The sequence below is a fragment of the Eublepharis macularius genome, chromosome 7 (assembly GCF_028583425.1).
Source record: "Eublepharis macularius isolate TG4126 chromosome 7, MPM_Emac_v1.0, whole genome shotgun sequence".
In the NCBI taxonomy this organism is placed as follows: Eukaryota; Metazoa; Chordata; class Lepidosauria; order Squamata; family Eublepharidae; genus Eublepharis; species Eublepharis macularius.
In genome coordinates this window covers 15,264,103-15,287,242 of record NC_072796.1, presented here as the reverse complement: position 1 = coordinate 15,287,242, position 23,140 = coordinate 15,264,103, and the positions used below count along the sequence as shown (strand labels likewise).

The following is a 23,140-nucleotide window of genomic DNA, read 5'->3' as shown; positions in this document are numbered from 1 at the left end:
ATGGGGGAGGGTCCCTGGCTGCTCGGGCACCAAATGTAGTAACGACACGAGACAGGGTCTGGATGCTAAGTCTGTCCTCCAAAGATGGAGGCGAGAGTTTTATTCACTTGTATTCAGGAACTCCCGGATGCCCAAATATGGCTATTACAACAGTTACAAGTTACACGTTCCATTCTCAGCCAACGAAGCAAAATCTGCTGTGATCAGACTTTTGTCTTATCTAGAAAGCATGACGGAATGAAAGGTACATCATGAGCCTCTGAGCATAGGAGAATGTGACTTAGAGTGTATGGGAATATTGTGCTCGGTGAATGGTGAGAGACTTAATGTTACACATTTAAACTACTCCCTGAGTCTTCCTGTGTGGCATGCCAACTGACCAGGAGATCAGGAATGTAGAAATGTAAAAGAGCAATTAATGGAGGCTGTGTGGCATGCCTACTCCGGCCTACAGGTGTCCCTCTCACCAATCACAATAAGAGACACACACACCACGGAGTCCTGTAGAATGAAGCAATATATGATTGTTTAATTTAAACAATGGAGGAGCCCATTTTCACAGGAGTAGGTGGTCTCCTTGTGTCCGGAGCTCATCAAAATTGCAATAGAAATGCAGGCAATTAATACTTTCAGATAATCATAACAATATTACAGTATTCTAATATTTGATATCTTATTGGCTCGTAACATATCTAGGGTCAGTTCTGATTTGAAGATGCAATTCTGGGCTGGCCCCTCTATCTGGGAGAATTCCAGTCTTCACAGGTTTTTTTGGAAGGACACCGTCTAACCTTTTACCTACTTTCTTCTGGGCATAATACTTTCAAGGGCGCCAATGAATCTCAATCTGGTGGATAGGAAGGGATGTTTTCCTATTCGTTCCCTTTTCCCCAGTTTCTTATCAGCTTTAAGGAAGATAATACCACAGGTGGCCAAAACCAGCTTGCTGCGTCAAATCAGTTTTCTACAAAAGGCTCTCTGGTACTGATTTCAATTGGAATCTATAGAATAATATAACATATAATATAAGTGCAGCCCTAAAAGCAGTATATCAGTTCTTACAGAGTTACAAGTCTTCTTGTTTCGTCAAATTCTTACAGGTTACATTACAAGTACTACTTTGGCTCCTGAGCATAGAAAAAGTGCAAAGCATGTAATACTGAAAAAGCATAGGTTTAGTATATAAAAATAAGTATATAAAAAACCTCCAAATCTATATCCATCATCCTTGATGGGCTTGCTCGCCCGGAGGCCAGCGAGTGCAGGCCCGAACACCGCGCCTGGCTGCACAGCCAGCTTTGGAGGGCTCTGTTGCCGCTGGCCTCGACAGGCTTGCTCGCCGTGGGGCCGGCGAGTGCAGGCTGAAGCCCCGCAGCTTGCTATGCGGCCGTCTTTGGAGGGTTCAGTTGCCGCCGGCCTCGCCCGGAGGCCAGCAAGTGCCGGCCCAAGCCCCACGCCTGGCTGCGCGGCCGGCTTTGGAGGGCTCCATTGCCGCCGGCCTTGACAGGCTTGCTCGCCCAGAGGCTGGCAAATGCAGCCCCGAGCCTCACTTCTTGCTGTGCGACTGGCTTTGGAGGGCGCCGGCGGTGGCCTCGACAGGCTTGCTCGCCCAGATGCCAGCGAGAAGGCGCCACCTCCCGGCACCACTGCCCCTCCGCTTCCTCCTACTTACTAGTAGTCCAGGTAGGCAGGCAGGCAGGCAGGCAGGCAGGCAGGTAGGTGCTTGCTTGCTTGCTTGCTTACTTGCTTGCTTGGTCGCTGCTACAGTAGTGACACTACAGCATCGCTGCCGGGAGGAAAAGAAATCAAATGGGCGGAGCCATCACCCACGTGATTTCTTTTCAGAGCTACCGGAACGACGTTCCGGCGTGTTCTGGTCCCAACGGAGCCCTGATTATAACCTTGTTGTCGTCATACTTGTCTTAGAATTGGACATTCTCCCTGGAGCCTTTCTCCCCAGCACGTGTGAGATAAAGAAAGAAGGACTGTTCTCCTATTCAAGAGTTCTCCTTTTCAAGCACAAGAGTTCATGTGCTTGGTGGTATTTTGAATTATTGCAGCTGATATTGTATTGCTATAGAGAATTATTTTTGAATGTTATTTATTCTTGAACTATATCATATCATAGTATTTTCAGGAATCGTCTGTTGAATATTTGCACTAGTATTTATGAATGCACTGAGTCACTTTAATAGATTTTAGAACCTAAGCCCTTGCCACTGGTCATTCAGGAATATATTATTACCTCTTGTAGAAAGGTGCACACCATGCCTTCTGTAGAGGTCTGCAAGCTCGGCCCGAATTTGTGGATGGGGCAAATAAATCCCCAACCCCCCGGTCATTGCCCTGTCATAGGGCTCTGTTGGCCTTCCGCCTAGCCCGTTCTACAGCCTTGTGGTCCAATTCATCCCGCCACACCCGGCGTGGAAGCATTGCAGATCAAAAAAACAGGCCACCAGCCCAATGCTCGCTAATCTCCCACAAGTCATCCCGCGCCTGCCATGGCAGGGCCACGCCCTTCATCAGACCTAGGTTGTTACCTCCCAAGTGAACAACCAGGATATGAGGCAGAGGGGCACCTCCCCTCGAACAACAGTGGCAGCAATCCAGACCAGCGCAGGCCTCTTCTGCCCTGCCATTTGACAGTGGTCCACTGGCTAAACAGTGATGTAAGTTATGCCATTGACTCAAACTTGAAAACCTTTATTTGCCATTCTCCACTGTAGGCAATATCGGAGTTCAGAGTTTTTTTGAGACAGTATTTGACTTACCCTCCTGATTGCAGCTTGTCTGCCCTTTGCTGTCCATCTGCACCCTTGGCTTCCTTGATACAGGCATCAGGCATGGAGACACCAGTTCTGATTGGTCTGCCACCAGCCTATCCTGACAATGCAGATGTCTTCAGCCCCCACAAAGCTGACATTGTTCCTCCACACTGGCCCTACAGTTGTGCCATTGACCTGGTTCCAGAGGCACTCATCCCTGCTAGTTGGCTGGACTCACAATCTAAACACTTTTGTTTGAAAGAACTACAGGCAGAAGAGGAACACAGAAGCTACAGCTTGCGGAGCATGCCAACCCATGCTCCCTGTCTCCTTCAAGCGGGGAGCAAAAGCAGTGCAGTGACAGCTTTTTAGGGGCTATGCTTTGAAGACCAACTCTTTTGGGTCCTGGGCTGAGTCCACCTCCTGAACTCTGTGGCGTCCACAGAAGCAGCACAAGGCCGGCATAAGGGGACTGGGGACCCTGGCACTTCCCAACACAGAAAATCCTGGCTTCAGAGAGAAGAGGCACTCCGAAGCATTGAAGCCCAAGAGACTGTGGCTGGGCAGCCACCCAACGTGTGAGAGCCTCTGAGACCAGTCCACCTACATCAGCACCACCTGGGAACAGCAGAAATGGTGCAAGATCCCTCCCTGCAGCTTGGCATGCACCTGGAGTGGTTTCCGAAGTGCCTGCAAGACAATGAGACAGTCAGACCCGGAGCTGGAGACCTTCAGAGACTTCCTAGACAGCAACCTGGCCCAGGGGTTCATCCAGTGCTCAATCCCTCCCATAGCAGCCCCAGTTCTGTTTAGGAAGGAATCGGGGAACTCTCCTTGGGCAATAACTACCAGGTCTTGAATACAATCACAATCCACCCTGAGGTGGAAACCCCTGAGGGTGGAAGATCCGGTGTGGGTGTTGACTTGGTACCTCCAAAATAACTGGCTTTCCAAAAAAACTGGGTTATTGAGATACTGGCATATCGGCTGAGGCCTGGAAGAGCTCCAGTGTTGAAACAAGCAGTTAACACCTTGGCAATGACAACAAAGGGGCGGAATCAGAAGGCCAGAAAGCAAGGACCAGTGGGAGAATTCCTCAGTGGTTTTTCATGGGCCCGAACCTGCCACATTATTGGCGTCAGTCTTAGTCTTAGCTTTAGTGTTAGTCTTAGTGTCACTCTTAGTCTTAATTGGTTACTATAATAATAATAATTAATACAGTTATTGTTACTATTGTTGTTGTTACTATTGTTACTATTGTTATTGTTAGTTTTTGTTGTTTGTTATTATTTTCACTATTCTTATTGTTGATGTTATTATTAAATCTGTTTTTTTCCATTCAAAATAGTATCCCACTTTTCTCAACAATTAGTACTCAATCGGAGCAGTCAACAAAACCAGTATTCTTATCTGGTATGTTTCTATTTGTCCGGCGACCAGGCCGGACTTGGGAACCCTCCCAGAGCCACACCCAGGACCCAGACTGGCAGCCCCACCATCTAGCCTTGCCACCCCTGACACTCTCCCAGCAAGGAGGAGACAGGCAGCAGCAAGGAGGAGACAGGCAGCAAAGGCACCCAAAGAGAACTGGAATGCCCAAGAAGGCCCAGGTGCTGACAAGCCCTCATCAGCAGGAGGCAGGCTAGATGGCCCAGGTGCTGACAAGCCCTCATCAGCAGGAGGCAGGCTAGATGGCCCAGGTGCTGACAAGCCCTCATCAGCAGGAGGCAGGCTAGATGGCCCAGGTATTGACAAGCCCTCATCAGCAGGAGGCAGGCTAGATGGCCCAGGTGTTGTCAAGCCCTCATCAGCAGGAGGCAGGCTAGATGGCCCAGGTATTGACAAGCCCTCATCAGCAGGAGGCAGGCTAGATGGCCCAGGTATTGACAAGCCCTCATCAGCAGGAGGCAGGCTAGATGGCCCAGGTGCTGACAAGCCCTCATCAGCAGGAGGCAGGCTAGATGGCCCAGGTATTGACAAGCCCTCATCAGCAGGAGGCAGGCTAGATGGCCCAGGTGTTGTCAAGCCCTCATCAGCAGGAGGCAGGCTAGATGGCCCAGGTGCTGACAAGCCCTCATCAGCAGGAAGCAGGCTAGATGGCCCAGGTGTTGACAAGCCCTCATCAGCAGGAGGCAGGCTAGATGGCCCAGGTGTTGTCAAGCCCTCATCAGCAGGAGGCAGGCTAGATGGCCCAGGTGCTGACAAGCCCTCATCAGCAGGAAGCAGGCTAGATGGCCCAGGTGTTGACAAGCCCTCATCAGCAGGAGTGAGCACCACCCTGGCAGAAAGAGATACGTGAGGGGTGGGGCATGCCTGATCCTAACACTAATGTAAAAGTGAAAATGCTGCCCCCCCGCCACAATTGCAGAGTCCAGGCATGAAGACTTGTTTTTCTTTCAAAATGCTGTATTTCAGAATGTAGCTTTGAATTGAATCTTCATTCTTCACACACACAGAGACACAGAGAGAGAGAGAGATTCAGTCAGGGCACTGAATAGCCTTCTTTCCCACACCCTAGTTTTATATAAAGGTAAAGGTAGTCCCCTACGTAAGCACTAAGTCTTTACTGACCCATGGGAGGATGTCACATCACAACGCTTTCTTGTCAGACTTTTGTTATGGGGTGGTTTGCCATTGCCTTCCCCAGAAGAGCCCCATGGCGCAGAGCAGTAAGTGGCAGTACTGCCGCCCAAGCTCTGCTCGCAACCTGAGTTCGATCCTGGTGGAAGCCGGGTTCAAGTAACCGGCTCAAGGTTGACTCAGCCTTCCATCCTTCCGAGGTCTGTAAAATGAGCACCCAGTTTCCTGGGGGTAAAGGTTAGATGACTGGGGAAGGCAATGGCAAACCACCCTGTGAAAAGTCTGCCAAGAAAACGTCGTGATGCGACGTCCGCCTGTGGGTCAGTAATGACTCGGTGCTTGCACAGGGGACTACCTTTACTTTTTAACTTTTACCTAGTTTTATATGTGAAGAAATCTTTTTTTTTTTTTGGAATGAACATTTAACTTTGTGAGCTACCAAGCTGGAGTCTGAAGAGGTTTGCCCGGTCAACTGTGCTTTGTGCAAATCGTGTACTCTTAAGTATATGTATGTCCTTACCTAGAAAGCCCAGGTGAGCCTGATTAGTCATTGGATGGGAGACCTCCAGCGAAGACCAAGGTTGCAGAGGCAGGCAATGGCAAACCACCTCTGTTAGTCTCTTGCCACAGAAACCCTGCAAGGGTTCACCCTAAGTCAGCTATGACTTGAGGGCACTCTCCACCACCACCAAGCATATGTACACCCTTTGAAGCCCCTTGACTTCAAATTCTGCTCAAGACTGCACTATTAGTCAAACTATTTAGGGGCTCAAGTTTGCTTGTTTCCAGACAGCATTGGCAATCACACGGACCTCCTGCAAATTTAAAATTGGACCTGACTTTGTTTTTTAATAGACATTTCTGGACTGGTGTTATTGTGCTGATCAAGAAATCTGGAGTCTCCTTTATTTCCTGCCATCTTTTTGACTGATGTTATCACACCCTGTCGTGGCACACTACACAAACTGAGAGGAATCTTTGCAAGTGACCCGAGCAGGTTAATTCCAAGAGCATGGTTTGTTCTCGAAAGATAGGTTATCTATTCAAATGACGAAGCAAGATTCCCCAGATGTTTTAATGGGTGTTTATTCAGATTTTTAACATACACAGTGTTGCTAACTATTGCACACCATTCACCAATTATTTTCTGAACGTTAAGTGTTTTTTTAAAAAAAAAATGCATTCAAAGGACAATCAACCCCCTGAGAGCCAAGCCATGTAGCTTTGATGTCGGCTCTGAGGGATATTAATATGGATGAAGTCACAGCCATCTAGAGTCAGGGCTTTTTTTCAGGGGGAACGCGGGGGAACGGAGTTCCGGAACGTCTTGAAAATGGTCACATGGCTGGTGGCCCCGCCCCCTGATCTCCAGACAGAGGGGAGTTGAGATTACCCTCCGCGCTGCTGGAGTGGCACGGAGGGCAATCTCAACTCCCCTCTGTCTGGAGATCACCAGCCATGTGACCATTTTCTCCGTGGGCAACCCACTGAGTTCCACCACCTCTTTTCCCAGAAAAGAAGCCCTGTCTAGAGTCATCATTGCCCTCTAATAAATTAACAAAAACGGCCCAGGAACCCTCCCCGCGGCCTGCCCCCCTCCCCCCGACACAGCCAGACTCAGATGCCAGTACTACCTTTGCAAATATACTTACTTTTGGGCTGTCTTGATATCGCGTGAGTTTTGACAAGCCTCTTGGAATCACATATAAGAGTCCCTCAGATGAACGTATCGGGATCTTTCTTGCCACCTTAAAAGCAAATGCTTGTATGAGTGTCATTTTCAAGTGTTTGTAACACGGGTGTCCTAATTCTACGTCTGCCTGCTTCTCACCGTACTTCAAAAAGAGACTAGATGGGAATCCATCGTCCCAGTAACTCACAGGGTTACTGCTTCTCAGCTGACTTGTATTGCCAAATACAATTTCATTAGGCTGCATTGGTAAACACCACCAAACGAATCGGGGGTAAGTAGTTCATTCACAAAGCAACATTTTTCCCCTATCGGTACATTTCCCCCCATGAAAAGGTATATTCGAAGATATAAATGTATGGAATGATACAGCTACCCTGACCAAATGGCCCAGGCTAGCCTGCTCTTGTCACCTAGTAGTTACCGCTGAAACCCTCCAAAATTGGGCTGGAAGAGCCTGATGGGTTACACCAACCTACTTTCCCGTTTCGACAATATCTTTTTCAAAGGCTCAAATCAATATATGAATCACTCCAACACCACCATATTCATTGCGATGTTGTCATCTGAAGATACTCCATATGGACGAGAACAGCTCTGAAACTCCATACAGATATGAACAGCTCTGAAGTCAATACAGTTTACAACTCTGAGGCTCTCACAGCCCACTTTTGGAGGGTGTCAGCTGGAACCACTAGGCCATGTTGTCATCTGAAGATACTCCACACAGATATTAACAGCTCTGAAATTGAATAAAAACTAAGTAAATACAGTTTACAACTCTGGAAATTGGAATTTATTACTCAAAGTGGATTTGATGGATTGGACGCTTGATGTATATTTATGAATATTTATGATTATTTATGAATATTTATAGGATATAGATGGATTGGATTTTAGATATTTATTGTAGAATATTTATCATAGCTGAGCACTGACACTTTTGTATGAATTAAAAATATATAAAAATTTACAAAATATATTAAATATACAAAAAAAATTATATAGTGATAACCTCTCAAAAGATAAGCAGGCTCAGCCCTGGCTAGTAATTGGAGGGGAGACCATCAAGGGAGACCAGGGTTGCCACTTTGGTCTAGTGGTAAAGAGCGGCAGGACTCTAATCTGGAGAACTGGGTTTGATTCCCCAGTCCTTCACCTGAAGCCAAGCTGGGTGACCTTGGGTCAGTCACAGCTCTCTCGCAGCTCTCTCAGCCCCTCCCACTTCACAGGGTGATTGTTGTGGGGATAATAATGGCGTACTTTGTAAATGTCTCTGAGTGGGTGTTAAATTGTCTTGTATATAAATCGAGTGTTATTATATAAATCGAATGTTATTTCTACTCAGAAGCAGGCAAAGACAAACCACCGCTGTTTGTCTCACACTTTGCAAACACCATGAGGAGTCACTGCTAAGTTGGCTGCAACTTGACAGCACTTTACACACACACACACACACGCACTCACATGCGCACACTGATATCGCCTGTTCAAATAGAGAAAAACAACCTAAGGTTTGTCATTGGGCTGTTTGCTGATCCAAAATGTTCCGAATGTAACCGTAGCCTTCTCAGATACTGAGAGTCTGTTTTCACACTGCTTACCGGCCATGGAACATTGCACCGAGCTCCTGGAACGATAGTGTCTTCCTGGTGCGATTTCACGTGATTCTCGTGCGAAATTGCACCAGGAAGATGCTGTCATTCTGGGAGCTTGGAATGATGTTCAGTGGCCGGTAAGCCACGTGAAAACGGCCGGAGAAAAAGTGTCTCTTCTCCTTTCCATGGTCACCAGAATGTAGACCTGGAAGGAACGGTGGTGAGTTTGAACGGCCCAGGAGGAAGCCAAGCTGAGCAACACTGCAGGGGTCGTTCAGCACAGACACTAGTAGTAGTGCCAACAATGGACATCAACTCAACCGTTATCTCCGATAGTGATGCAGACACCGATCATGGTTACTGCTAAACAGTCCTAGCCAAGTGTCTCCTGCAGCGCTGGTGGAGCAGCTCCGCTTGGCTCTGCTATGACTGGCAATAGTCCCCCAGGACAGCGCCCCCCCCCCCCCGGAACTTCCCCAGTAAGTCAAACGGCCAATCCGCCCTACCGATAAGAAGGCCCGTAAAAAGATCTCGCTCTCTGGATTTGGCCATCATTCCAACTTACGTAGATAACGGGGCCATTGTAAGCAGAGCTGCACTTTCAATGACAAACTGCATTTTATGTTTAGTATATTTTATATATTTATGGCATGTGTTTAATGTATATGCCTGTCGATGATTTTGATTCTGATTCCAGATCTTGGATCGCAACAATAAATATACGTACATACAGAGCTGCACCCTCTAAGCCCATGGACTTGGAAGGGAGTAACTCCGCTTTGGAGGGTGCCTTTGAAAGTGAGCTTTCAAAAAGAAACAGCAGTGTACTGTGTAAAGTGTAGCCCAGGAATATTTTGCGGTTCTGGTATGTGGCCAGGCAGCTGACAAATGCATGTGGCTGTGTGTTCACTCTCCCCTTGATTTTTCCCTATTCGAAAGAGCCGCTTGCATTTCTCCCTCATAGCAAAAAGATTTCTGTATAACGTTACAGCTTGCTCTTTAGTTCATTCATTCAGAGTCTTCAGATTTCACCCAAATGAGTCCCTGAAGGACTAATATGATTAGAGACTGTTTATCTGCAAGTAATGGATTCTTGCTTGCTTTGCCTCGTAAAAGAGCCCAGAGCTGCTGTAGTGGAATTGCAGAAGAATATTGGATGGGGAGGGGTTGGTGGTGCCACAGCCCTTCCATCTTGCCTAAAGAGCCATTTTTGGCTTGCCTAAGCTCTACTGGTTTTGCTGATGTAAGCACTGGCCTTGCTGGTGTTTGAGTACAAGGAAAGGGGTCCAAGAAAACTGGCCCCATGGATACTAAAGTAACATACCTGACAGAAAGGAGTCGAGCAATAATTTCTTGAACTGGCGCCAGAGCACCCCTTTTATCAGCTGGCCTTGGCTGTTAAGAGTATTTTTTGGTTTTGACCCTTACAATCAACCAACTTTGCTTTAAGTATCTCCCTTATGATGGGATTCAAGATAAGGTAATGTTAGCCTATAACTGAACTTCAGCACTGACAGACCAGTAAAGTGCCGTGCAAAACTGACCAAAGAGGGGTCTACCCACTGTCGTAAGCGGAGTTCCCGGCGGCTGAAGTTGGCATTGTAATCATCAGGTTGTATCTTGTGCCTGTTATTTTATGCTATTGTGCTGAAATGCTGTATGCTCCCCCCTGTTCCGGTGGCTTTGCATGTGCGCCACTTACATCTCTCTTGTATTTTACTTGCTTTGTTTAATAAATTGCTTTCCTTCCACACCTGTGTGTTTATTGCTGTCAAATCATAAAAGAACCTTTTGGCCCCTTGGCAAGATAGCTGCTATTCTTTCTTTGCATTAAGAAAGCATCTCCCAATGTTCTTCACCATTTTGCAGTGATTTTTGATGCTTGTTTTGGTTCTTTGAGGATCAGGCATTTTGAAAGGTAGGACCAATTTTAGTCATTAGTTTAGCAGAATCTAAAGCAATTGTGGTGGAATTCTAAATTCAAGTATGTCAGTCACACCACCCTTCCCAGCTAGCATCGCTCATTAAGTGTGAAACAGTTGTTCTAGCCCATTAAAAATAACACATAAAATTTTTGTGGATTGTATTGCAAAATGATGTGAGCGTTGGCACACCGCTTTATATTTCTGGCAAACGTGACTTACGGTGCAATCCTATGCAAACTTACTCCAGTCTAAGCCCATTGACTTCAATGGACTTAAACTGAAGTAATTCTGCATAGGATTGCATTGTAATTCTAACACCATCCTGGCCATGCACTGAAACTCACCTGTGATGTCTTGTAGAAGTTTCCTTCATTAGGAACATGTTTTATGGGCTGGATGATAGTTCAGATGACACTAAACACTAAAGTGAACTGTTGTTTGCTGTCTCCAGGGGAGTGATCTTTTTTCCTGAGTTCTGCATTCCTTACTTCCTGCATCCTGATAAACCAATACATAATTCTGGCCCAACTCATCTAGGGGTGGGATAGCAGTCCATTTGGCTTCTTGGCAGTTCTGTTCATTCATATTTCTCCATGCTCTTTTCTTGGCTCAGATCCAATATACCATCAAAGGAGCTGCTCTATCGGTCCTCTTCTGCAGCCCTCTGAAGCCCCCCCCCCCTGAAATGTTGTCCAGATGACACAAAACAATACATGTGACATGTTCCCCATCTCAGGCAGGGCCAGTGTCAGTACATGGTGAGGTGGGGCAACTGCCAGGGCCTAGAGCTTCTGGTGGGGCCCATTGCTGCTGACTCTGTATTCATGTATCTCCCCAGGGCTTTCTTCTGGGAAAAGAGGTGGTGGAACTCAGTGGGTTGCCAGCACAGGGGCGCGCGTGGAGGGCAATCTCAACTCCCCTCTGTCTGGACATCAGGGGGCGGGGCCACCAGCCATGTGACCATTTTCAAGAGGTTCCAGAACTATGTTCTGTGCATTCCAGATGAAAAAAAGCCCTGCTGACAGGGAATAATGGAAAGCACGCTTGCCCATAGGGAATCATGGGAACAGCGACTGCCCATAGGGAATAAAGGTGACAGTGATTGCCCATAGGGAATAATGGAAAGAGGGTCTCTTCTCCCATGCAAGTAACACAGCACTTCACATGGAGGTTCCATTTGTGCATTTCTTGACCCTTGAGTGGGGTGGGGTTCATGTGAATAGGGCCTGCACACAGAGTTCCTGTTTCTCTCACTATATTAAGTGCATAGTAGAACGGTGTGTCCCGTGCCTGCTCTTCTGCCACACAAAGAGGACTGACAGCTTGGGAAGTGTATGAATCAAGTGTATGGATTGTGAATCAAGTGTATGTTTTATCTTGTGATGTGTGTGTACAATTATTATTTCATTATCCGGTAGCATAAAATTCTAAATATGTGTCTCCTGTAATTGCAATAGCGCCAAAGGAATTAGCTGTGTTAGTCTGTAGTTGCAAAATAGTAAAGAGCCCAGCAGCACCTTTAAGCCTAACCAACTTTATTGTAGTATAAGCTTTCAAGAACCACAGTTCTCTTCGTCAGATACATCTGACGCAGAGAGCTGTGGTTCTCGAAAGCTTATGCTACAATAAAGTTGGGTTGGCTTAAAGGTGCTACTGGACTCTTTACTATTCTGTAATTGCAAGTGTCTTAAGAGATGTGTGTTTGCAGTGTAAATGCCTTAAAACTTTTCTTTATAATAATGTTTTCTCAGGTTCAGTACTTCAACATGCAACTTAAAAACCTACTGAGCGTGCTCAAGTATGAACACGCTAGAATCAAAGCCCATTGTGGAGAAAAATTCAATGGGCTCTAGAAAGGGGAGAGTGGGCAGGCAGGCATTCTCTCCTTCTCCGCCACTGATCCCGGCCGGTGAAGGAGGGGGGTGGGCATTGCCACCTGCTCCAAACCTGATCCCAGCTGGGTGAAGGGAAAAGGGGCATTGCCTTTTGCTCTGCGCCTGATTACGGGTGGGTGAACGGGGGAGGCATTGCTGCTTGCTCCAAGCCTGATCCCAGCTGGGTGAAGGGGGGTGGGCACTGCCACTTGTTCCCTGCTGGGTGAAGGGAGGAGTGAGCACTACCTCCTGTTCCTCGCCTGATCCCGACAGGCAAAGGCGGGCGGTGGGCTTTGTGATGTGCTCAGCTCTTGATCCCCGCTGGGTGAAGGGGGTGCGGACATTGCCACCTTCTCTGCTCCTGATTCCAGCAGGTTGAAGGGGGGGGGGCGAGCTTGGCACCTGATTCCAACAGGGTGAAGATGAGGTGGGTATTGCTGCCTGCTTTATTCCAGTAGGTTGAAGGGGGAGGGCATTGCCACCTGCTCCACTTCTTGTCCCAGCTGGGTGAAGGGAAGAAGGGAATTGCCTCCTGCTCTGAGCCTGATCCCAACCAGGTAAAGGTGCTGGGTGGGCATTGGCACCTGCTCCGCTCCTGATCCCAGCTGGGTGAAGAGGCAGCTGGGTTACGGCAGAGAGTGGGTATTGCCACCTGCTGTGCTTCTGATCCCAGCTGGGTAAAGGGAGCAGGCATTGCCACCTACTCTGCTCAAAATACCAGGTAACAGAAACCAGAGAGTCCTGACAGAGTAAGTTGACAAAAGAATTCAGGACCACCTAACGACACCCACTTCAAAAATGAACACTCATATATTCAATACAGTTATTCAATGCAATTACAATATGCCAGATTACATGCAATTTGTACAATATTCAAAATCCATTCACAATGCAAAGTTTTATTAATCCATACAGTCTTTGTGACAAGACCCAAAAGTGCTCAGTGGTGGTATAACAAATAGTCCATAACCACAGCTATATAGCTAATTGCATCAATCCATAAACAGAATAACTCAGCCCAATGCAATTGAATGCAACAATATAGCTGGCCAGGAAGGCACTGTAGGTCATAAATCATGTAGGATTATCCATCTGATGGGAAACTGGTGCGGAGTCCTTTTTCTGGAATCCCTTTCTCAAAGACGGTATATGGAATCCCTTTCTCAAAGATGGTATATGTGCACTCCAACGTATCTTTCATCCACTCCAACGTATCCTTCATCCACTTTTGACTTGCACTTAAGCCTCCAGTAACATAACTGCTCAAAATACCAGCTGGTTAAGGTGAGGGGTGGGCATTTCCACCTGCTCCACTCCTAATACCAGCTGAGTTAAGGCAGGTGTGTATGCATTTCCACCTCCTCTGCCCCTGATCCGAGCTGCCTTATATGGGGTGGGCATTTCCACCTCCTCTGCTCCTAATATCAGCTGGGTTGAGGCAGGGGGTGGGCATTGCCACCTGTTTCGTTCCTGATCACAGCTGGCTTAAGGGGGGGGGCATTACCACCTGCTCTGCTTCTAATACCAGCTGGGTTAAGGCAGGGGTGGGCATTGACATCTCCTCTGTTCCCAGTGCCAGTTGTGATAAGGCAGGGTGGTCATTGCCACCTGCTTCATTCCTAATACCAGCTGGGTTAAGGTGGGGTATGGGCATTGCCACCTGCTCCACTCCTAATACCAGCTGGGTGAAGGCAGGTGGAGGTGGGAATTGCCACCTGCTCTGCTCCTAATACCAGCTGGCTGAAGGGGGGCTGGCATTGCCACCTGCTCCACTCCTAATACCAGCTGGGTTAAGGTGGGAGTGGGCATTGCCACCTGCTCTGCTCCTATTACTGGCTGTGTTTAGGCAGGACGTGGGCATTGTCACCTGCTCCACTCCTAATACTGGCTGGGTTAAGGTCGAGAGTGGACATATCTACCTGCTCTGCTCTTGATTCCAGTTTGGTGAAAGTGTGAGGGCATTGCCACCTGCTACTCTCCTAATATCAGCTGGGTTAAGGCAGAGACTGGGCATTGCCACTTGCTCTGCTCCTGATCCCAGCTGGCTGAAGGGGGGGGGGTATGACCACCTGCTGTGCTCCTAATATCAGTAGGGTTTATGTAGGGGGTGGGCATTTCTACCCACAGGGGTAGGCATTGCCACCTGCTCCACTTCTTATACCAGCTGCTTGAAGGGAGGCAGACACTGCCACCTGCTTCGGTACTAATATCGAACAAAAGGAAGCTCCCTTAGCAACAGCCTGAGTAATCAAAGTGGAAACCCACAACTAGGGGATACAGTCAGTCAGGTTATGAAATTCAAGTGTACTAAAGTGGCACAGTGCAATAAATAAATAACAATACTGTTACAGGCATATGAAATCACATAAACAAACAATGTACAATAAACAGCTTAAAGTCAGCCAATTCAGAAATATCCAATGGTGCAATCAAGTTCATATCAGAGTTCACAGCAGAGACGAAACGTAGCTAGCAAACCAGAGAAGCCGTGAGGACCCCTCGTCCCTGTTCAAGGTAAGTTCTTAATTAGATGTACTCTTCTCATTTTCTTTCAACAGGTGGAACAAGGAGATGGAACACTCTGCAGGACCGAGACCCGACAAGGAACCGGTCATCAACAACGCTTGTGTCCAGACTGCTTCGGGGCCAACAGACCACGGCCAACTAAGAGAGGTGTGACCGACTGCTGCTGAAGTTTGTAACAATGGCAGCCGTGTTTTCAGAGATGTTTGGTGAGGAGGTCTGTTGGCCCCTGATGCAGTCTGGAAACAAGCACAGTTCTCCATATTGGAGAAGTTTGACGGTCTGCTTTAAATTAACAGAGCGGAGACTTTTTCTTTCTTTTAACAGTAAATTAGGAGTCCTTTGTCATTTTGTCTTACACGTGCTCAAAATATTTCCTCAGCAAAAGAAAAAACAGGTCAGAGATGATAATCTTGAGTGGAGAAAAACACCTGAGGAGAAAGAGTTAAATAGTCCCTTTCACCTCATGCCAGGTTTCCCTGGATAGGTGGATGAGGAGTTAGATTTTTTTTTTAAAGAAAAACAGTCATGAAACTCTAAGTAACATATAGTTCCACCTTTCAGGTCAGAAGAGGTAAGAGCACAATAAGAAAATGAACTTTAGTATGGGCAGAATCAACAGAGAAGCGTAAACTATAGTAATGTTTCGTAATTGAAAACAGTAAGGCTTGGCCAAGTACTGAAGTCTCAGAGGAAAAAGAAATAAGGAGGAAAAACAATGCCAGGTTTGAGGAGAACAGAAAAACGGGCACCATCAGGTTTCACCAGAAAGAAACCAGTTGAGAGGAACGGGGAAAGCCGCTCTGGACAGCTGAAGTTCGATTTTGCCTATTCATTTCCAGGGGTCCAAGTTTGACATGGAGGAGAACTGTGGCCTACACGAGGGCTGTTGAGTGGAGTTAACCCAGATTTTAGGCACACGTTGAGTAATTCGGCCGAGGCCGCAGGAAGCGTCCTATCTACAGCATGCACGCCCTAACTTTTGAACATCTCTCAGTTGCCAACATTGAAGGGGGCTGTACTCTAGCAAGGCCCAGCAGATAACGAGAGACAAGACAGACACATCATTCATCTTTGAGGGTTATGCTCAGTGTCTCAAAACACCCCTTCCTCCTTTCTGCAAGGAGGCTTTTGGGGGGCAGTAAAAGGTGATGGCTGCAAGAGGCGTGGAGTTGGGCTGAGGGTGGGGTGGGGTGCTGGGCACTTTATGGGCAGGTTTAGGTGAGAGGTTCACATTGAAACGGCCCCTAGAAAGGTCGTGCACCCTCTCCTCACGAACATTTCAAAACTCCGTTGCCATACTGACTTTTATATAAAATCCCTATCCAGGGCTCTTGTACTGTCTTTCTTTCCCCCGATGTTTACCTCAGAACACAGAGTTCCCCAGCTGACCCGTCAGAGAGGGGGGGGGGTGCAAGCAGGCAGGCCTCACAGTAGGGTTGCCAGGTCCAGGCTGGATGGAGTGGGGTTGGGGGAGGGGAGGGGCCTCAGAATGGTACCGTACTGTAGAGTCCACTCTCCAAAGCAGCCATTTTCTCCAGGAGAACGGATCTCTGTCACCTGGAGATCAGTTGCAGTTCTGGGAGATCTCCAGCCACCACCTGGAGGCTGGCAACCCTACACCACAGGTAGACTGGCAACTCTAGTGAACTTTTAGTGGAAGACTGGGTGGTGAATTTTACCTCAGAAGGACACATTCAATAACTCTCTCAACGACTCTTCAGAATGTGGGCCCCATGTGCGAATGTCCTTGAAAGCGAGCCCAGTCAGGGCAGAGTGGCCGAGTTGGCAGTTGGCAGGGGAGGAGCAGCCTGCCAGCCGCACAGGGAAGCTGTATCCCCATGGGGAGACACATTTGACCCCTTTTTACCCCCCTTAGGGGGTGAATTTCTTAACATTCCTACTTAGTGAGCCCCTACATCACAAAAGGAACATACCCAAAATTTCACCTTTCTAGGTGCAGGGGTTTGGGCTGGGCGTTGATGAGTCAGTCAGGACACTTGTCTTTATCTATATAGATTAGAGATTTTTTTTTTTACTTTGTGATAGCATCCAGTGCTCAGTTGAGAGTATAAAAGATAGACCAGAGTGTCATCACACTTTAAAGGTTAACAATTTTTTAATTCTAGCATCACAGTTTGTGAACTAGAGCCCGGCTTTATTGGAGGCATGCAACCCCCCCCCCTTTTTCCTTCCTCTCTTCCAGGCTGATGTCACTGGTGCTTATGATACCATTCCCCATAATAAGCTGGTGGGAGTGATTTTGCAGATCCTTGCGCCTGACAACAAGACTAGCTACTGTATTCGACGTTATGCGGTGATCATAAGGACAAGGAATGGACAGATCAGAAAATACTACCGGAGACACGTACGGCCCGCTCTGGTCTCTGTTGTATACTCAAGTTGTATACTCAAATGAGGTGGAAAGTTGCACACTCAAACTATGCCCTAGCTAAGGGGCCCTCGTCCTTTTGGAACATGTGGGCACCTTCAGAATTCAGATACAGAGTAATAAATGCAAGCACGAAAAGGCTGCTGCTGCAAGAGGCTGTACTGGTGACAAAATGGCTGCCACAAGAGGCAGCCAATCGCACCATGTCAGGAAGTGAGGTCATGGACAAATTTAGTACTAGCTCTTCCAACATTTGAGACAGAGGCGCTGTTTAAAAGCATGCCTTTTGGAATGAATATATTGTTTAAAAATATTTTCTTGCATACACACATATCTGTGACTGAACGTCAGATCTATTGTACTGGCGGTGGCTGCTGAAACAACGTTTTAAAATTCTGCACTGCCAGTCAGATCTCCAACAGCCAATCAGAAGCCCCATTGGGCAAAGACCCCATTTGGCCCTGCCCACTTTCCCGTTGTGTGAGGTGGTCTGCTTGCGGGATGCCTAAGGTAAGGTGCCTTCTCCACTGCTGAGCAGGCAGCTAGAACCAGGGCACTCTGTTTAAGACTAGAGATGGGCACGAACAGCAATACGAACTAAAAAAAGCCACGAACAGCCCAATCATCATGTGCATTGGGTGGAATTGTACGTGCGTTCACTATAACTTGTGAACGGAGCTATTGTGAAACTAACCAATTTTAAATCATGCCAGTAGGGAGACCGTATAGAACCGCAGTTGAACTGTATACACTGCATGCTTTCCCCCCTTTAAGATAGCTTCATCAGATGATAAGTGGTACACCAATTCTCTTTCCAGGTTGATTTAACTTCTCAAATGGAGCCTGTGAGTTTCCTGATGTATTGAGTATATTAGCATTGCCTGTTTCCTAAACATCCAGATGTGTTTGGATTTTTTGGATCACGCTTCTGCTTTGCCATAGATGGAAAATGTTCTTGATTTAGCTGTAACAGATGCTCCCCTCTTTTTAATTTAGAACATTTCTTTGAAGGAAAGACATTCCAACCTGTGTGAGTTTTCCCTGCAGTTGATCCATAATAGTATTCTAAAGATCAAGAACAGGTTAAGAATTTCTGTTCCCCTGCATCTTTTTTTTTACTTTTTACTTTTACCTTTTGCAGCTTTTCCTGGACAAAAAAAGGAGTGTGTGTGTGTGTGGGGGGGACAATTCTCACAGGTGAATGGAATGACCCATGAGATGAATGAATGGAGCCAGTTCAATTCCTTGTCAAAAAAAAATCTTTTAAATATGGATCCCAGTAATTAATCAGGTTTTTTTCCAGCTATGAATAACATTTTGTCCCTTTCTTTTCAAATTGGTTTGGTTGATTCCCTTTCCTGTTTAGTTTCCTAACCCTGGTCCCTTTTTTGGTTAAATGAATGGATGTCATCCGCAACTACTTGGGTCTAGGCTCAAAATGGTCTTTTTGTGTAACGAATTGCTGATAAGTTTTTTCAGAAATACCTCCTGTCTCCTCTTACTTACTAGCCTGTATTCTGTCATTCCACTCAGCCATGTTTGGAGCTTGAAATGTGGCTGAGAGGACTAGCAGGATGCAGGATGCTGTTTTCTGAGAGCCAGGCTCCCTGGTTGGGAAACCCACCTTGCAATACTTAATTTACTTGGTTAATTTAAAATAACTATAACGATAACAATACAACTATGCTCCAAACATCAGTACAATACTAGTTATATGAGAAATAACTTAATTACAAATCTAAAATGGTTAATAGAAATAAAAATCAATATATTTCTTAGGCACAGTTGTCTCTTTAGAGGTATATTTTGTGATGTAGTTTGAAAAGGGGAGCCATCTCCCAATAAAGGATTGATAACTGGGATTTTCTGATGAGGCTGTTTGGTCAGTTATTTTGTCAGATATTAAGAGATCCCAAATTTTTAGCATCCACTGTCTAATAGTAGGAATTTTATCACTCTTCCAATTTTGGGCTATTGCTGTCTTGGCTGCTGTTAACATTAATTACACTAGACCCATTCTCTGAGATGGTACAGTATCGTTCTTACGAAGATACAAACAATATTGTTTCAAGTTTACGTTATATTGTGTTGCCTATTATTTTATTTATAATTGAGATTACTTTGTCACTTGTGCTTTAAAGAGGCCTCTGGTAGGGCTTTTCATCTGTTGAAGTGGTTTCCAGCTCTGAGGAATTGCTACACCTATTTGAATTAAGTGGTCCGGCCACCATTTTGTGTCAGCAAAAAGCTTCCCGAAGCATGTGATCAGGCCAAATACCTTTGAGGTAGTTTGTTCTGTGCAGACTTCTGTTGAGAGACTATATGCATGCTGCTGAGTTAATGGAAATCTTTCTCAGCTGCACAAAAAGCTAGGAAGTATGGTAGAATTATATTGCTTTTTGCTTTGAAGTTTTTCTGCTGAAATTGTTGGCTTTGGTTATAAGGCAAGAGAAGTTTAAAGCTTCAGTGGATATCCAAGGGTACTCGTTTGAGATGCTCACAAGCAGTTGCGTTTTCTAAGCTGTAAATTTATGGTCAGGATTGAAACTGACAAGGAGAAAAGATCAAAATCTGTTTGAATGACCTCATTTGGCTCTCCACGAATGCTTCCTTTTCAGTCTGGTGTGCCGAATGCAGACAAACGAGGAATTTCATAATTCTCTGTGCAGTTATTTTTCTTGTAAATTCATAAACGAGAGGCTCAAACATGGTATAACATTGAGATGAGCTGTAGCAAACATGACCACTCACTCTGCTTGTATATGACGTTCCCTCAATCTGTGTAAGGACGTCGGTCTACGGAGCCCAATAATGTCTGCCTGACTGCACATCTGAACAAAAACAAGAATCCCCCATAATGATAGAATCACCAACAGTGTGACCACAATACACAAACCAATTGTGATTCAAAAACACTCTTGATACAAATGGATAATCAACCCGTGGCTTCCAAAGTTTTTTATATCATCATTATCTACTGTAAAGTGACATGTGCAACAAACCAGAATAATGATAAATATGTAATCAAAGTCATAAAACATTCAAAAGTTCTAGTCAAAAGTACTGAAAAATTTTCTGCAAAAAGAAAAATGGTAAAAAAATTTAACAACACTTTATGGACTATGACTTACCTGTATCCAAATGGACTTTGGATTGTTGATTATTTCAAACGTCTGATTTTGGACCTGTGTGCAGGGTGGATTCTTTGAGTGTACATCACCCTGATCAATTTTGACTAGAACTTTTGGAAGCTGTGGGTTGGATTTAATTATCCATTTGTATCAAGAGTGTTTTTGAATCACAATTGGTTTGTTTATTGTGGTCACCCTGTTGGTGATTCTATCATTATGGGATATTCTTGTTTTTGTTCAGATTTGCAGTCAGGCAGGGTGTCGTGGTCCAGTCTGGGCTCAGAGAGAGTGAGGACTCCTTGGGAGTCATTTCAGGCAAAGCCAGCCTGACTTCACATGACTTCTTTCTGGAAGACATGGAGGTTTTGGAGGAGGAGGAGGAGGACAAACCAAGAGAGGACCAGGGGTCCACTAGCCATACAGGTAATGCGGCTGTTCTCAGGGGATGTCTATCGTTCTGCTCGCCCTTGCTCTCCCCGTGATGACAAGAGGTATACCCATTTTTAAACTCCAATTCTTGTCTTAAGTGGAGAATCCTGTCTTAAAGTTTAAAATCCTGTCTTAAAGCAGAGAAACTTTTTGCAGGCCTTGAGACCCAAGCTCGTCCAGAACAGGATTTGTATTCTTCTTTTCAGCCAAAGCCAGCAAACAGGGAGAACCCCTCCTCCTCGAAGACCTGGAGGAGGTGGTGGAGGAGGAGGAGGAGGAGGAGGAGGAGGGACTCGGAGAGGAGCAGGGGCCTGAGAGAGGTAATGCGGCTGTTCTCGGGGGATGTCTATCATTCTGCTCGCCCTTGCTCTCCCCGTGATGACAAGAGGTATACCCATTTTTAAAATCCAATTTGGGCCCTCTATGCAGCACATAGTTAAAAAGGATAATATGAATCAATTTTGCAAAGCACTATATATATGAATCAAATCCCATAAAGGCATACATGGTGATATTTATTGGAGGATGAACAGTGCAATCCTAAGCAGAGTTCTCTAGTATAAACTGATTGAAGTCAATGGCCTTGGGATCCAAGCTTGTCCAGAACAAGATTTTTTCTTTTTAGCGCTTTTTTTATGGGGAAAAGGTGGGGGAACTCTAACCCGGGGCAACAAGATGAATGGACTGACGACAAACCCATTCATTTACAATTTCATATCCTTTTTACATAAATAACCTGAATGGCAGTCTGGATATTTCCAGAGGCTGAACCATGGGAGGGTGCCAGAGTGCTTGTTGCCCCCTGGCAGTGCACTCAGCTCTGCAGCTGCCTGAATTATGGCCCAATTGGGCATCTTTGGGGTGCAGGAGCGCTCTACGGACCGTCCTGCCCCCTCAGCAGTGCTTTTAGCTCCACATCCTCCCAAATCGCAGCTGAACTGGGCTGCTGTGGGCACAGGAGTGCGCCAGAGCTCTTGCCCCCCCCAAAGTGCTCTTAGCATTTGCAGTGGCACTATTCCATCAGAATTTGGGCCAAATTGGGCAGCTGCAGTGCACAGGAGTGCTCCAGGGCCCTTTCTGCCCCAAGCAGCGCACCCAGCTTCCAGAGCCGCCCAGTGTGGGCCATTGAGGTGGCAGAGAGGCACGGCATCGCTCTCCCAACCCCCTGCATCAGGGCCTTCCCAGGCCTTTGTTGCTAGTTGTACCATATTTCCCCCAGTGTCTGATGGTTCTGCTGTGTAATTCTGAGTGTCATTCTTGGAAATCCTGCAGGTCAAGAAAATGCCACCATCCCTGTGGAGGAAGTTATTAAAAAGTATTTTCAGAGGAAGACCCAATAGAGTCTCTCCAGGTATGAGGGTTGGAACAATCTGGCGTTGCCTCCTGACCACACATCGCGGAGGCTGATTTCAGCAACTAAGTCCATATACACAGATGTAACTCTTGGTTTAAAAACAGAGTGATGCATTTCGCGATATTAAAAATAAGGGCCTCCCCCCTTTCAGTCAAGTAGGTTACTGTTCCTTGAGTGAAAAATAAAGTTCTCTTTTTTTCAAACAGATGGTTCCAAACGTGAAAATCTTGAGCAATTGAGATTATTCATCTCTTTAAGCATTTGGGATGGCTGTGGATTGGCACATTCAGTTTCATCAAGTGGAGAAGCTTTTTGCAGGCCTTGAGACCGAAGCTTGTCCCGAACAGGATTTGTATTCTTCTTTTCAGCCAAAGCCAGCCTGTCATCCGAAGTCCTCCTGATCGAAGACATCGAGGATCTGGAGGAAGAGGACCAAGGAAGATAGGACCAAAGGTCCACTAAGTAGAGAGGTAATGATGCCCCCTCAGCAGTGCTTTCATATAGAAATCATGCCAATATTAATCACTACCATTTATGTATGCCTGTACTGTTAATGCTACAATTCAGGGAGGCAAGTAGTCTTTATCTCTAAAGAAGCATGCACTTTAAGATTTGTCTGGCCTTGGACTAGAGACGCAGCTGCATGCTGAGCTGTATCTGCTTCACAGGTGAGAATAATTCCACTTTGTGCTTATATCTAGACGAAACCTGCTGCCTCCCAGGCCCTCCACATTTAGGGCCTGGGCAACCGGGTTTCACCCAGCAGCAGGAGCCTCTCCTTCTTCAACCAAGAAGGTGACTCCCTTTTACTCCCTTTCTGCTGCCTCCCAGGCCCTCCACATTTAGGGCCTGGGCAACCGGGTTTCACCCAGCAGCAGG

General features: G+C 46.4%; 1 protein-coding gene across 1 annotated transcript in view; it reads left to right on the top strand.

The window, feature by feature from the left end:
- The window catches only part of LOC129333887 (telomerase reverse transcriptase-like), a 212,199-nt gene extending 189,493 nt beyond the window's left edge, over window positions 1-22,706 (top strand). The window contains exons 3-7 of the mRNA XM_054985828.1: window positions 17,162-17,323; window positions 18,489-18,544; window positions 20,720-20,901; window positions 21,114-21,227; window positions 22,630-22,706. Of these exons, the coding sequence (XP_054841803.1) occupies window positions 17,162-17,323; window positions 18,489-18,544; window positions 20,720-20,901; window positions 21,114-21,227; window positions 22,630-22,706 (591 nt within the window). The remainder of the gene's footprint in view (window positions 1-17,161; window positions 17,324-18,488; window positions 18,545-20,719; window positions 20,902-21,113; window positions 21,228-22,629) is intronic.
- Window positions 22,707-23,140: the final 434 nt, after the last annotated feature.